The 15,671-nt window shown below is 41.9% G+C and overlaps 1 protein-coding gene across 1 annotated transcript in view; it reads left to right on the top strand.

Moving 5' to 3' along the window:
- FER (fer (fps/fes related) tyrosine kinase) overlaps positions 1 to 15,671 on the top strand; it is a 203,354-nt gene that overhangs the window by 74,195 nt on the left and 113,488 nt on the right. The window contains exons 10-11 of the mRNA XM_015423161.1: positions 1,554 to 1,757; positions 4,991 to 5,113. Of these exons, the coding sequence (XP_015278647.1) occupies positions 1,554 to 1,757; positions 4,991 to 5,113 (327 nt within the window). The remainder of the gene's footprint in view (positions 1 to 1,553; positions 1,758 to 4,990; positions 5,114 to 15,671) is intronic.

Raw genomic sequence — 15,671 nt, 5'->3', positions numbered from 1 at the left:
CTCCTGGCACAGGCTGTCTACTTAAGGGACCAAGGCCATAGAATGTTGATTGGATCATAGGGAACATATCACTCCAGTCTCATTCCACCTATATTGGGTTGCAGCTTGCCTTTGGACCCAATTCAGGGTGCTAGTACTAATTTTTAAAGCTATATATGGCTTGGGGCCTGCCTTAAGGACTCTGTATTCCCATATGAATCTACCCAACCCCTCCAGTCATTTCCAGCGGCCCTGCTTCAGGTAGTAGAAGAAGAGATTTATACTCCGCCCTTCACTACCCAAAGGTGTCTCAGAGTGGCTTACAAACTCCTTTCCCTTCCCCTCCCCACAACAGGCACCCTGTGAGGTAGGTGGGGCTGACAGAACTCTGACAGAAACTGCTCTTTTTCAAGAACAGCTGTGCCAGAATTATGGCTTGCCCAAGGTCATCCAGCAGGTGCAAGAGGAGGAGTGGGGAATCAAACCCGGTTCTCCCAGATTAGAATGCGCACACTTAACCACTACACCAAACTGGCTCTCTATCACCTGAGGCTTCCATCACCTGAGGCTAGACAGGTGGCAGTCTGAGAAAGGGCCTTATCTGTTGTGTAATGGAAACTTTGGAACTGCTTCTACAGGTAGACTAGTCTGTCTCCCTCTTTTGGTGTCATCTGCCAGGTGGTGAAGAATTTTTGTTTTGCTTGATGTTCCCTCATTAACTGTCATTGGCCTGGTTCCCTATTTGTATGTGTCTGTGTTCATATTTTATTTGTCTTAAATATTTTATATATTTTATCTGTATGTTAATTGTTTTGATTTCTTGCCACTTTGGGGACCTGAGTTGGGTGGAAAGGCCATACAGATGTTTTGTATAAATAAATTTCAGTACCAAATCCAGGTCAGGAGCCACATTGATAAGTGTTCAAATAGTCTGTTTCATCCAAATATCGAGGTGGGGGGTAGGGTTACAAGACTACCACATGCTTATCACTATGGCCAGCAGTGGAATCTTTGATCAAAGCTCCAAATTATCTGAATTGACAGTTCTTTTAAAAGTGGCTGCTTTAAAAGTTGTTTTCACAATAGCTTATTTAAGCTTTTGAACACCATTCATTCTGTGAAGCACTAACAACCTCAGCTGGGCCATTCTATTTAACCCTTTTGTATTATTTGCATTTTTTCTTCCTGTAACCTTTCTGATTTTGGAATTTATAAAATATGCATATAGACTGGATTATTCAGAAAAAAATTAGATGTTCTTGTATATCTCCCCTCTCTACATTTCAGCAACACTAGTCAAACTTTTAAAACAGAATATTGTCTGTCTTTCCGCTTTCTCAATTTTTTCTGTCCCTCTTTCTCAGTTTTTTCTAATGCATAACTCTGCTTTTTCCTCTTGAAGTAAGTATTCAAGAACAATAGACTTGCTTAGCTTTATAGTTGGTTAGTTAAGTTCACTTTAGTTTGCTGATGTACCGTTCTGAGAAGGATGTGAAATAGTTATGCTGGACTGCACTTAGAATGGAAATGAAGCACACAAGACTTGTATTCACCGATTTTCATTTTCCCTCAAGTTTTTTGATGTAATATCAACCAGTGAAAAACCATTGGCGGAGCAAGACTGGTATCATGGTGCAATCCCAAGAATAGAATCTCAAGAGCTATTAAAACAGCAAGGAGACTTCTTAGTTCGAGAGAGCCATGGGAAGCCTGGTGAATATGTCCTTTCAGTATTTTCAGATGGACAACGGAGACACTTCATCATACAGTTCGTTGATGTGCGTTTGGTATTGTGCAGCCTTTTAAAAAGATACCTAATTTGTTTGCATGCTATATAACATGTATAGCATAATTTATTGCTAAACCTCCTGAAATTTTAAGTATTTGCCAACCTTTTAAGATGAAGAAAATTTTATCCACTAGGGATGCTTCTGACAGTTATATTGTGACTCAGAGTGTGAGCTGCAGAAGCTTAGAAATCTCACTTTCAAAGTGAGGCAACCCTCATTGCTTCTGAATTCTTAAATAATTGTGTTTGAAAGATAAGAGAGAGTCAGAGAAGTTTAGCCTCCCCACGCCAGCCCCTGAATCTCGCTCATCTTTCCATCCCATCCCATCTTATCTTAAGATTGATCCATCCAAACTTAAGAGAAATAAGAAAGGGGTGCAAGTCTTGGGGGATGTATTGCATGTGAAGAGTGTACCTGTAGGAACTAGTTTAGTTTTGCAAATATTATAGTGGGAAATGTTAGTAGTTTCGACTAATCTAATGATACTTAGGAATACTTAGGGAGTAAAAGAGCAGATGGGATACTACACTTCATAAGTTGGAGCTGTAGAATAAAAGTATCTTTATCAATTACAAATCTTTTGCATTATTGAATAAAGTAATGGATCTTCTTATTGTGTTTGGCTATTCTCAAAGAACATATCAGTCAAAGAATTTGAGGTATAGTTTAAAACCTTAATAGTACTTAGGTCTTCCACAACAGTCAAAGGGACAGTGCTTCTGTTGGCGGAGGTGGGATCATTCTTCCAACGGAAGTCTCCTCACTTACTGTAAGATATCCATTTCCCACTATATCTCTTTATAAATGTATTTATGTAGCTCTGGATCCAACCTGTCTATATATCTAATAGCCAAGGTCTGTTTTCCATGCGGATACTTATTTCCACTAACAGAGGGCTCACTCTACCCCAACAGCTTTTCCGACAAACTCAGGGGACTCCCTGGGTGTGTAGAAAAATCCAAAAAGTGGGGGGGGGACTCCCTCAGGGAGGGCTGAATTTCCCCCAGTACCTTTTGAAATGGCCTCTGCAGGGATCTACTTCAGGCATCAGTGGTGAGAGATTAGAATGGTACTTCAGGCATCAATGGTGAGAGATTAGAATGGTTTTTTTGGGGGGGGGGTAGGCTTCTAACTGGCTCTGTCAGTAGACGTCGGGGAGAGGGGGAAGGGCCCTTTGCGGCCTATTTTGGCCTTTGAGGGAGAGCGCCTTGGGGCCAGGCCTGACAAGGGTCGCCAGTGCCAGGCTGGGGAATTCCTGAAGATTTTGTGGTAGACTCTACGGAAGGCTGGGTTTGGGGAAGGGATATAATGCCACAGGGCTGGGTATAATGCCACAGTGTCTACCCTCCAAAGCAGCCCTTTTCTCCAGGGAGACAGATCTCTGCTGTCTAGAGTTCAGTTGTAATTCTGGGTGGTCTCTAGGTCCCACTTGGAGGTTGGCAACCCTAGGCCTGGCAGCGGTCTATGGTTGCCAGGTCCTCCCCTGGCCACCAGCAGAGGATGAGGGAGGGTAAAGTTGCTTGATCCAGGCTGGGAAACCCCTGGAGATTTGGGGTGGACCCTGGGGAGGACAGGGACCTCAGTGATGTACAATACCATAGAGTTCATCTCTGTAGTGTAAGGATGAGCAGTAATTCCAGGGTATCCCCAGGTCCCACCTGGACGCCAGCATCCCTAGGCAGCACCCTCTGCGTGACTTGATACCACCTGATTTGCATGACTCATCTAGGCCCAGCTGCTTGCTACTGTCCATCAGCAGCCACCCTGTGAAAGCCAGTGTGGTTCAGTTTTTTTCGTATGGTCTGCAAGACCCAGGTTCAGATCCTCATCTTGTAGTGGAAGTTGACTGGGTGATTTTGGATCAGTGACATACTTTTAGCCTAACCAACCTCACAGGGTTGTTGTGCAGATAAAAAGGAGAGAAGAATAATGTAAGCTGTTTTGGTCTCCACTGTGGAGAAAAACTGTAATTTTCCTAGGTAGAGGCGGTGGGGGAGGGGGGTGGAGATGGAAAGCTTAAGACAGATAAAGGCAGATTAAGGTAGGTGGGCTGTTGGGTGGGAAGGAAGTAGGGTTGTCAACTCCAGGTTGGGAAATTCCTGGACATATGAGGGGTGGAGCCTGGGGAGGGTGGGATTTGAGGAGGGGAGGAACTCCAGACTGGTATAATGCCATAGACTCCACCCTCCAAACCAGCCATTTCCTCCATGAGAAATACCATTGCCAGCCTCCAGGTGAGGGCTAGAGATCACCCAGAATTACAGGTGTTGTCCAGGTGACAGAGATCAGTTCCCCTGGATAAAATGGCTGCTTTGGAGGGTTGAGTCTATTGCTTTACAATAATATCAATAACTCTAACTCATAAGTAATTGAGACAAGTTAAGTTATAAGTAATTGAGAAAAGTTAAATTGTTTCAAAGGGGCTGCGGTGGCTCAGAGGTTAAGACGCTGAGCTGCAGACCAAAAGGTCGGTAGTTCAGCAGTTCGAGACCATAGTGCCTTGTGACGGAGTGAGCTCCCATCTCTGGCCCCAGCTTCTGCCAACCTAGCAGTTCAAAAGCAAGAAACTGCAAGTAGGTAAATAGGTACCGCTTCAGTGGGAAGGTAACAGTGTTCCGTGCACCTCGGTGTTTAGTCATGCCGGCCACATGACCACAGAGAAGTCTTCGGACAGCGCTGGCTCTTCGGCTTGGAAACAGAGATGAGCACTGCCCCCTAGAGTTGGATTTGACTGGCTTTCAAGCAAGGGAAACCTTTACCTTTTTTTAATGGTTTCCACCTATTTTTTTGTCATGGAAATAATGCAGTTAAAGAATTGTCACTGTAAATATTGACATGTTAAAAACTGTTTTATTTATAATGCAGCCTTAACTATCTACCATTTTGTGTACCCATTATATAGGAATTTGTCTTAAAAATAGAGCAAAATGGCATTCATCTCATTATATCATTGAGAATAAATTGTTACTGTTTTGATATAGAAACCATTTTTATGCTCACTGACTAAGGAATAAGTCCTGCTGTTTTTTTTTGAATTTACTAGCGCAATTCTAGGTGAGCATGTTTACAATTATGCTGACTTTTTTGTTGTTTTTGTATTCATTTGTAATTAAATTACATGTCACTTAACTCTCAAGGGAATAAAAAAATGATGATGAAAATCAAATGTTTGTACATAATAGTGGCAAAAAATTGCTTAATTTTTCATTTATCCCTTACAGAATCAGTATCGATTTGAAGGAACTGGGTTTCCAACTATTCCTCAGCTTATAGAACACCATTACCAATCAAAACAAGTAATTACAAAGAAATCAGGGGTAGTTCTGCTGAATCCTGTTGTTAAGGTATGTGCATGTCAATGTGAACGAGGCTCTTCTTTTTCTGAGCATGTATAATGCTACTTTTAGCAGCTTTTGTATGTGATTTGTATGTGATTGATAATACATTGCTATTTTTGTTTTCATTGATGCCTTTTGACCACCTGGGGGGTCATTTACACAGAGGGAAAGGTGGGATGAACACATCTATAAAACACATATGCTGCAATTCTTGTTGGAAGTATTTTGTGGAAGGTACAATCCTTCTCTGACTGGTTTGACAGACATGATTTTTTAAAGTAAATTTGTTTTCATTCTTTAAAATGTTCTTTGTGCCTCTTTTTGAAAGAAAAACACCCTTCATACAATGGAAAGAATGATCAACCTACCTAAAGTATTATTTTACTGGAGTGCTGCGATACAATATTTCCCCAGACTACTGGTTTTGTTTTGTGTGTCTGAGAACGTCGGTTCAGTTTTTTCCCCTTATGAATATGAGATTTTTGAAGAAAATTGTTGATTTTCGAGCATGAGCTTAGACAAGCATATAGACACATCATACATTGTTTAATTCCTTAATAGCTTAGATCCAGTCAACTGACACTCTGGCTTTTTTGCTGCCCACTTCCCAATTGCAGCCCTCCTCTAGCCTTTGAAAACATGCTTATACAGGTTGGACGGTTGAATGGCCTGGGGTATAGCAGAGGTGGCTGCACCAGGAAGGGGTTATTAGTGGATAGTGTGCCCTGCCCCTTGTGCTAGCGGACGTGCCCTTCCATTTATACAAGAACATATTTGAAGCCAAGCAAATGTATCAGTGCCACAAACTGATAATTTTGTAAAACAATATTGATAAAACAATATTTTTATATTAAGTAATCCATTTACTCTTTATCAAGTCTGTACAGCGATTTTTTTAAAAAAACTTTTAGGAAGTGAGTCAGTTTCTGATACTGTAATGACTGATCAGTATATGTACTTGAATACTGCTCTTTAAGGAAAAAATATATATTCCATGTCTATCAAACTGCTTGGCATTTGTGGAATCTAAAGAATTGTAGTTAGAGATGTATGAATAGCAAGAGCACTAACAGAATGTAGAAGTTCCAAGAACAGCACTTGTTTTCTGTCTCCTCAGATACTATTTTTTTCTGGAATTTCTTTGTCTTGATGGTCTGGATAGGAATAACTGAGCAGATATATGCAATGCAAGCAGTTATGAGACTTCAAACATATTTAAATCTGGAAGTAGTTTTCTGCCTGTGATTCCTAGGCATGATGCATATGGTATAAAAAGATCATGGTTTCTAGTTCAAACCATGAGCAGTTGGGATCCTTAGTCTTGCACACTTCCTTCTGTACTTCCCCTTCCTCCTCTTCTTTCACACAACAATCTAATGAAAGGCTTTTCCGGGAAACCATAGTTTGGCATTACATCCAATTTTAAAATTATGGATTCAGTTCTTCCCTGCAAATCAGAGTGAGAGTCCTGTTTATTACGGCAAAGTGCTCACCATTGTTTGTGGTTTAAATCTAACTGCAAACGGTGCTTTACTGAGAAAGCAGGTCTTAATTAGATCTCAAGGGGATGGGGAGATGAAGAAGGAATGCTCAAACTGGAGAATCCCCCAATTCACTTGTTCATGGAATGGCAAACTATGGTCTGGGGTTTTGTCTGAAGGATCCCATAGGACGTAGTTTCTCCTGTGGTAACCTCCGTCTGATCACTTGTTCAAAATTCCTGTGATATCTTGACAACGGTCTTCTGCATTATTCCTCTTAAAGCAATAAACCAATCTGATATTTTAATCTTCCTTTTATGTAGAATTATGTCCCTGTAATGACTATTTAATAAATAGACGTTTTAGCATAATTTATTATAAACAAACAAAATTAACTTTATTAAGCATATTAGTTAAGTGTTTACAGTCTCTAACTTTGTCAAAATAATTATACTTATGCCAAAAAGAGCTGTATGATATCATATTCTATATAGACCAAATGTTCATGCTTGGAATTTTAATAGTGGGAAAGTAATAGTTTATATCAGAAGAGCTAAGGACATCAAAAAGAAATATGCTTGTGATTTTTTAAAACTAGAAAACCATCTCATATTGATTTATAGTCCTTGGAGAGGATGACACTTAGTTCATCAACGTAACTTCTTGTCTTGCATCAACGTAAATTCTTGTCTTGGAGTACCCATGAGCTCAAACAATGAAAAGTCTCTTGAACCCACATTTGAAACATTCTAACTTTTTAACTATTTTGACCTTGCAGTATTGATGGCACTGAATTTTGCCAGGGTATGTTTTGTAGACTAAAAACAGCACATCCTGATGTGTTTCTAAATATAACCATGGAGTGTTGCCCTATTATGTGCACAAAACCAGCCACCTGGAAGAAGACCTAGAGAGCAGCAGGAGTGAGGGGATTAAAAGGTGCCATTTTAATTTACATAAAAATGCAATAGAGAAATAGAATTATGAAATACTTGCTTCTCCCCCGTCATTGGTAGTCCCAGCCATTCTGCATGTTCTATGGGTAACAGAAGAAAATACTTTGCTCTAAGGTTAAATAGATGCAAACATCCATGTTTTAGACTTTGGTGATAGCAGCTTGCCTGCAGATTGGGAAAGGGGGATTTAATGAATTTAATTTAAATGAATCAACAAAATTGCACTTCAGCCACTCTCACCATTGTTTCTAATGTGAACAGATGCAGCAGTTAAGGTTTCCCCCTCCGCTAGTACATGTATGCATCTGTATGCACACACATACCCTAGTGGGATGAGATGCAGATCATTGTGATGAGGACGGGCCAACAATTCTGTCTTCGAGGAAGAACTGCTGATTCAGGATCTGATACCTGTAATGTCTGCAATTTAATGTACAATTCTAAGCAGCTATACCACCTCTGCCTTCATAAATCATGCTACGGCTTCTTTCTTTCACCTAGTTAGTTGTGCTATTGGGAAAAGAGTCTTATACGCAGGAAAATACGGTAGTTGTGCTATTGGGAAAAAACAGGGAACCTCTCTTATCTGCATGTAACCAACAAAAAACTAGAGAGTACTGTGTGTGTTAAAAATGTACCCAATCCTGGTATTACAAGCATTTTTCTCTGGCCAGACATCAGTTAAAAGAAGTCAGCTGGGTTGGGGGGAAAATAGGCTCACCCACATGCAGTTTGTTTAAAAGAAAAGGCACCCCCACCCCAATGCACTACTTAAGGATTTCAGGAATGGAGGGAAAAGTTCATTCACACACCATTTCATACTTTTGTGTGTCTGGTCCACAACTGAGAATTTTAACTTCCTGTAGAATGCAGAGACGTTTTCGTATCTTCCTGCAATTTGGGAAAGACAATCCCCTGGCTGAAGGGTTAATCCCAACAAATTTCATCCCAGTTGCTTGGAAGGTCAGAGTTGGACCTGAAAAATGTTTCTATGGAAACTAAGGCTAGATTATTTTTTAATATGATTATTTTTATGTCTATTGAAAAATCAAGCAATATAACCAAAGGGCACAGCAATCACATATGTCAGTATTGAAAAATCAAAACAGAACTGTTTCACCAGACTTATGGTTGAGGACAGCAACGTTCTTCCACCTTACTTGGCCCTATGGAGGGAGAGAGATTTATAGTTAATGGCATTGCTGATTAGACTGTATTTTCATGGTTTTATTTTGTAAACTGATTAATTTAATGGATATTTAATTAATTTATTGTCGGTTTTAATTATGATATACACTGCCCTAAGACCTTTAGGGGAGAGCAGTTTATAAATCAAATTAATGATAATGATGATAAAGATGATAATAATCACTTTAAAATGACAGGTAATGCTACTCTAAACACCTTAAATCTTATTTCTGTTCTTTGTATTTTAAAATTTTATATTACTCTTTGAAATATTTGTAGGCCTACAACATATAAAATTCAGTATCGGTAGCCCTGCTTTGGAATTAACTTCCAAACTGTGAGTCCCCAAATCTGGATTTAAGTATAGTTCTTCTTTTTTAAAAAAGGGCACTGATCTACCTTGTGGTATTGTAATGTAGAATAATGCTATGGAAACAATAGAGCCATGAAGGTAAAGTGTTTGTTTTTGATTTTCTGCTTGAAACTGTCCTCTTTTTAACCTGTCAAATATAGTATTCTGTAATAGCTTTCTTTGTTAGCCTGCTGATAAGGTACCATTGATTATACAATAGAGCTGAACAATTGGGTACTTTGATTTAGAATCTTAAATTGAAATATATTAAGCAAAATTAATATGTTTTCGTTTCAGGGAGAATTTTTAGGTTCATAGTTATCAACTCTTTCCTATGAAATAAAAGAGCTGTATTAACAAAGGCACATACGCAATTATGCTTTTTAAAGGGATCATGAGTAGTCATTAGGCTCTAATGTCCCCCCCATACATATCAGTTGAGAGATCTTAACTTACTGTACTATTAATAAATTAGGCCTGGATTGCAATTTGCAGAGACTTTGTCTCCAAGGCTTTAGATAAATGATAGTTCAGTTGGCACTAGACATTTGCTGATTTTATTTTTCATGTACACTCCATACTACAGATATTAATCAGGTGACCTGTACTAATTAAACACAGGGTTAGGGTGCCTTTGGTTATATCAGCAGTCAAGTTGTTTGTTTCACAAAAGTAATGTTCGTAGATGCAATTCACCAGAGAGCCTCCTCATGTTTTAAGGTCTGTGGAATCTGTGCTCAGTTAATAGATAAAGATTTTGCCCATACATTTTACACTTAACCCTTAAACACTTTAGTTTACACAGACAGTAGGTTTTACAATTGATAATGGAAAACCCTTTTTGAAGTCATCCCCCTGCCAAGATCAGCTAATCTTATATTCTATGCATTAATGTGGTGAATACTTCCTATCTCTTTATCTTTGTAACCAGAAATTATTTCACTGAGTATTGTCACTATGAGGAACAGTTTAAAATAACTTTAATATGACTAGAACTAAGCAGTCTTGTAGGGCAGTCTCTAAGCTAGAACTAAGGTAATGTGATTGTAGGACAGTTCCTCAAAGTTCCAGTTCTTTAATACAGTTAACTATAAGGGAATGTCTGAATTATCAGATCTTCATCGTGGTCTCTGTGCAGTCCCACACATGGGTTTGGCACCTGCGCACAGCCTCAATTGGAGAACCTTCCAGAGCTCAAGGAGTCTTTTTTGGTGGGCTCTCTTCCCACCCTGGGGAGCAGACATGCACTGCAAATGCCTGGAGCGGGGGGGAGAGCCGCCTCCCACTCAGTTCTTCTTTGACCGCCTTCGTGTTCACACTTCGCAGCGATCGCTCTTCAGATCACCTCAGCTGAATTTTCTCCTTTCTTCGTTGACTTCTTCTCGCCTTTGCTCCTTTCCTTTGTTTTTCTTCTAAAACAAAAAAAAAGATCGCTTTACTATTTTTTCTTCACTTTTGTTCTTTTGCTCCCCTCCTTCCCCTCCCCTTGGTCAGGAAGGTGTTTGCATGGGCCGCACCCTATTTTCTAAGTCATGTCGCTGTTGTCCTGCTAAACTCCCATCTAATGACAGCCACAACCTTTGTTTAACTTGTTTGGGGGAGTTTCTTTTTTCTAGAATTTTTTATTGCTTTTCACTATAAACTACAAAATTACACACTACAAATTCAGAGTAGCAAGGTACATTAATTATCTATCTTGTGCTTTGGATGTTTCCCTGCATATTCATGTTTACAATATATCTTTTAATTTCTAAGTAATAAGTATTCAAATAGAAAGAACAAAAATTTCTTAATTTTAGTATCGTATAAGGGCAATAATATAAATTCTTTAAACTTTAACATAGAAAAATCTCAGATCTTCATTTGGTTGTCTTCTTGTCTTTGCGCTTCTTTTGCCAGGGGATTTTAACCTTGTAAGATCTGGGTGCAGCAGCTCCCAAATCAGAATCAACGCCAGAGTCAAAGATTTCACCCAGGGACACCGAAGTAGATTAAGAGCTGTCAGTGGCTGACGCCTGATGGTCGCTGTTGTTTTCCTATCACTTTCTTTTCCTCTGCTTCTTTTCTTTTTTTGTCGGAGTTTGATGCTGCTTTACGAATGCTTCTGCTTTAGAGAAAGAGTCAATCTTTTCCTTCTTCTCTTTGTAGTTGAATATAAGACCTTCTGGAAAAATCCCTCTGTATTGGACATTGTTCTTTTGAAGAAATGTTGTGATGTTTCTGTATTGCTTCCTCTTCTTATGTATTTCAAATGGGACATCTTTCAGTATTTTTATCTCTTCCTCTTGGATTTTTAATGTTGTGGCAGTAGAAGCTTTAAGTATTGAGTCTCTTGTTGATCTTTTTGCAAATTTAACAAATATTTCCCCTGGAAGATTATTATTTTTTACAAACTCTGAATAAGTTTTATAAATCATGTCTATGTCCACTTTCAATATTTCAGGTTTGCTGTTAATCAAGGGGGGCAATGCTTCCCTTAGGATTTCTCTTAAATTTTCATCTTTTCCCCCCGGTACCCCTTGAAGAAGCATCAGCAATGTCCATTCTTTGATCCATCTCTTAGGTCTTAGTTTCTACCTTTTTTAGCTTTTTGTCCGTCTTCTCTGATTTATCTTTGGTCTCCTTCAGCTCCTTCTGCAAATCATCAAATTTTTTATTGAGATTTGTCAGCTAATCCAGCAGGGGGCACAAGGCTTCTGAAATCATACCAGCTATATCAGTGGTAGTTTCCCGCCTTGTGACTGGTGATGCTGTGCTGGTGCTTCCCGTGGTGCCTCTGCCTCTGGACGCCATTTCCCCCCCCACGCTGCGACATTGTTTACATTAAGGTAAAAGTACTTAAAAGTTCTAAGGTTTTTCTGTGGACTGAAAAATGAGCCCCGCTGCAATCTGCTTGGATTGGGTGGGTTTCTAACAGCTTATTGTCAGCTTTCACTGCTTTTTATGCTGTAGAGTAGGGTTCTTCCTCCCGAGAGTTCCCCCCCCTTTCTCTATGGGGCTTTGCCGTCTTGCTATCAGTTCCTCCACCCTCTTTACTTTTGTTTTTCTTTTGAAACTTCTTCACTCGCTATTTTTTCCCCACTGGGTGTCATCCCGTAAGGAGAGTCCTTTTGCTTAAGTCCTTGCACACTCTGGTCCGGTAACGTCTCTGGTCGCCATTGCTGGCCTCAGGGCAGTGGAACCTTAAGGAGCTAAAAGGAACGTCAATCCTCCAGCCGCAGCTTCGGGAGCGGCTCCTTCAACACTCCAGGCTACAAGCTACCTACAAGAGCTTCAGGGGGGGATCGAAGCCTGCTGAACCCTTCTCTGCTGCCTTGATCCAAATTGCGCCCATCGGAGCTCAATGGAGTGTGTTTGTTTGTGAGTCGCTGAAAATGGGAAGTCTGTTTGGGAGAGTTTCATCGAGTTGACTCAAGCCCTCATTGTGCCATGTTCACTAGGCAGGCCCATAGAAATAGCGCGGCCCGCCTTCGCACAATTCTTTTGGAAGCTGCATTGTGTCCTACAATGTCTTCAATGGCATTTAATGCCTCTTCTGCCCCTCAAAAGCCTTCTCTCTCCGAGAACACTAAATCTTCGAAACAAAAATCTAAAAAGCGAGATGATAGAATCTCTTTGACGCCGATATCGAAGGCCTCGAAATCGACTTCAGCTTCGAAGTTTGATCCCGTGATAATCTCTGGTCTCTCAACGTCGACTCCTAAGGTGGCCTCTACGGCAACCCCTGCTCAGAAGTCTAAGCACCAGCCTTTGACTTCGTCGCCGGCTTTATCCTCTTGGATGGATTGCATTCCGCTGGGTCAACACTCTAAGTCACGACCACGGAAGTCTCCTCACCATGGTTCTCTGAGGGCTGTTGCCCATCGCCCATCTCATGACTCCCAGCTGCCTATCCACCTTATGGATGACAGGGAGCATTTTATAAGAAGTCGATCCCAATCTCCTCAATCACAGGGCATATGACTACCATAGATCGCTCTCCCGATCACAGTTGGTCCGATTACAGATCCTGGTCCCTAGATATCAGGCATCGTAGATTGTATTGCCCGCGCTCTTACTCCAGGTCCTCTACTTCTCATTGGGACCGCTATATGCCATCGCGGGACACTGACCTCCGTCGTCACCGCCCCATCTTGTCTCATACTCGACGCTCACACTCTGTCGCCTCGATCCATTCCCTGGAGCTTGACCAACCTCCAGATGCGTCGACGTCAGCGGATGCCATCAGAACCTTGGTACCATCCGCCCACTGATACTAATATGACTGTAGATGTCTCTGAACATCTTCAATCACCATCTCCAGACTTGGTGTCTGACCGTTTCGTTTCGGGTGATCTTGACCCTGTTATCATTCTAGCTGAGGACGATGGTTGCCGTTCCAGCTCCATTTCGCCTACTGAGGGACCCAAAGCCTATCTGGAGCTTATTACTCAAATGGCCATGGCTTTTCAAGTGCAGGGTTCTACCGATACCCCGGCGGTGACCGATGTCGTCCATAAGCTAGTCCAGGCAGATTTGCCACCTTCCACAATCCTGCCTTCACTTCCGGTGCACCTTTTGGTGCTCAAGGAGTCCTGGGATCACCCCACTTCCGTACCTCCAGTATCAAGGAGATATGATGCCATTTATAAGTTCCAAGAGTCTTCAAGAAAATTCCTATTCAACCATCCTTTGCCAAATTCAATGATAATTCACTCCTCCTCAAAATCCAAGCAGCCTCAACAGTACGTCCCTCCTGACCGTGAGGGCTGTAAAATTGACTCTATTATGAAGAAAACCTACTCTGTGGCTGCCATGAACATTAGGATTGATACCTACCTTCCAACCTTTCTGCTTACGCTTTTAATGTGGCTCAAGGTGTTCAACCAGCTCTCGATTCCGTTCCAGACATGTGTAGACTTACACTATCTGCCGCCCTTTCAGAGTTTTGCATGATTTCTAAACAACAAATGAACTTGATACGCCATGCTGTCACTTGTTCTTCCAAACTCCTTGCATCTTTCATTGCTCTTCGTCAGCATGCTTGGCTTCGAAATACGTTTCTTCAGACAGATGTTAAGTTTGAAATAGAAGATTTGCCTTTCGATGGCAAGGGTCTGTTTCATTCCACTACAGATGAAACTCTGAAGGCTGTTGATGATAGTAGAAAGAAAGCTAGAAATATGGGAGTCTCTACGTCCACGCCACGTCCTCACTACCGACAATAAACGTCAGCCTTCCCCTGTTGCCACTTCTCAATGGCGGCGGCGACCCTATGATTCTTGTCCACCTCCTCAGAAGCCAAGACAGCAAGCACCTAAAAAGCTGCAACAACTCAAGCAGTCCATTTGACCACCTAGATTGCCTGCCACTGCCTCTTTCTTTCACCCCTCCCCTCGCGACCCAGTTCTTCCCCTTCCTTTCAGCTTGGGAAGACATTACTACTAACATTACTTGGGAAGACATTACTACCTGGGTCCTTACCATTGTACGGGTTGGGGGGTATGCCATAGTGTTCATTTCACCCCAACCCTCCCTCACTTCGTGATCACGCCCCCGGATCCATCGCTTTGTCTAGAGGTGCTTATGTGTCTCAACAAGGGGGCCATCGAGGTCGTTCCAGAGGTGCAACAAACTCTCGGCTTCTACTCCAAGTATTTCCTAGTTCCCAAAGGGGACGGTGGTTTGTGGGCTATCATGGACCTTCGGGATCTCAACCTCTTTGTCCTCTGCAAGAAGTTTCGAATGGTCACCTTGCAATCTATCCTTCCTCTCCTCCCCAAGTCCGGATGGCTAGTGTCAATAGATCTCCAAGACGCCTATTTCCATGTCACCATTCGACCTCGATATTACAAGTTTCTCCGCTTTGCCATCGGGCCCACTCACTACCAGTTCGGGGTCCTTCCCTTTGGCCTCTGTACGGCCTCCAGGGTCTTCACGAAGATGATGGCTGTAGTTGCAGCAGCATTGCACTGCAGAGGGATTGCCCTTTATCCGTACATTGATGACTGGCTTCTTGTGGCCTCAACACGATCCAAGTTACTTGAGGATTTTCATTCCACATTGGCTCTCCTATGCTTCTTTGGACTCTGCATCAATCTGATGAAGTCCGCCCTTTAACCTGTTCAAACCTTACAATTTCTCGGAGCCTGCCTCGATACCACAACCGAGATGGCCTTCCTCCCGGAATCTAGAGCCAAGGACATTGCCTTTCAGCGCTGCCCCCAACAATCAGCTCGCTCAATCATGAGACGCCTCGGTTACTTCGCCTCCACAGTATTTATGGTCCATCATGCCAGATTACAAATGCGTCTGCTCCAGCTCTAGTTCGTCTGCAACTTCGATCCACAGAGGGGTCACTGGAGCACAATGCTTTTGATTCTGCCTCAAGTCCTCAACAGCCTGGCCTGGTGGTTTCTCCCGCAGCATCTCCTCACTGGCATGCTGTTTCGACATCGACCTCCGGAGATCTGCCTATCGACAGACGCCTCCCTTTGGGGTTGGGGAGCCCAATGCGGGACTCTGTCTGCCAGAGGAACTTGGACTCCTTGAGAGAGGATTCTCCATATCAACGCCTTGGAGCTCCATGCTGTTCATCTAGCCCTGAT

Source organism: Gekko japonicus, unplaced genomic scaffold (assembly GCF_001447785.1).
Source record: "Gekko japonicus isolate JY-2015 unplaced genomic scaffold, Gekko_japonicus_V1.1 scaffold621, whole genome shotgun sequence".
Classification (NCBI taxonomy): domain Eukaryota; kingdom Metazoa; phylum Chordata; class Lepidosauria; order Squamata; family Gekkonidae; genus Gekko; species Gekko japonicus.
Note: the sequence above shows the minus strand (reverse complement) of the source record. Positions and strands in the feature narration are given on the sequence as shown.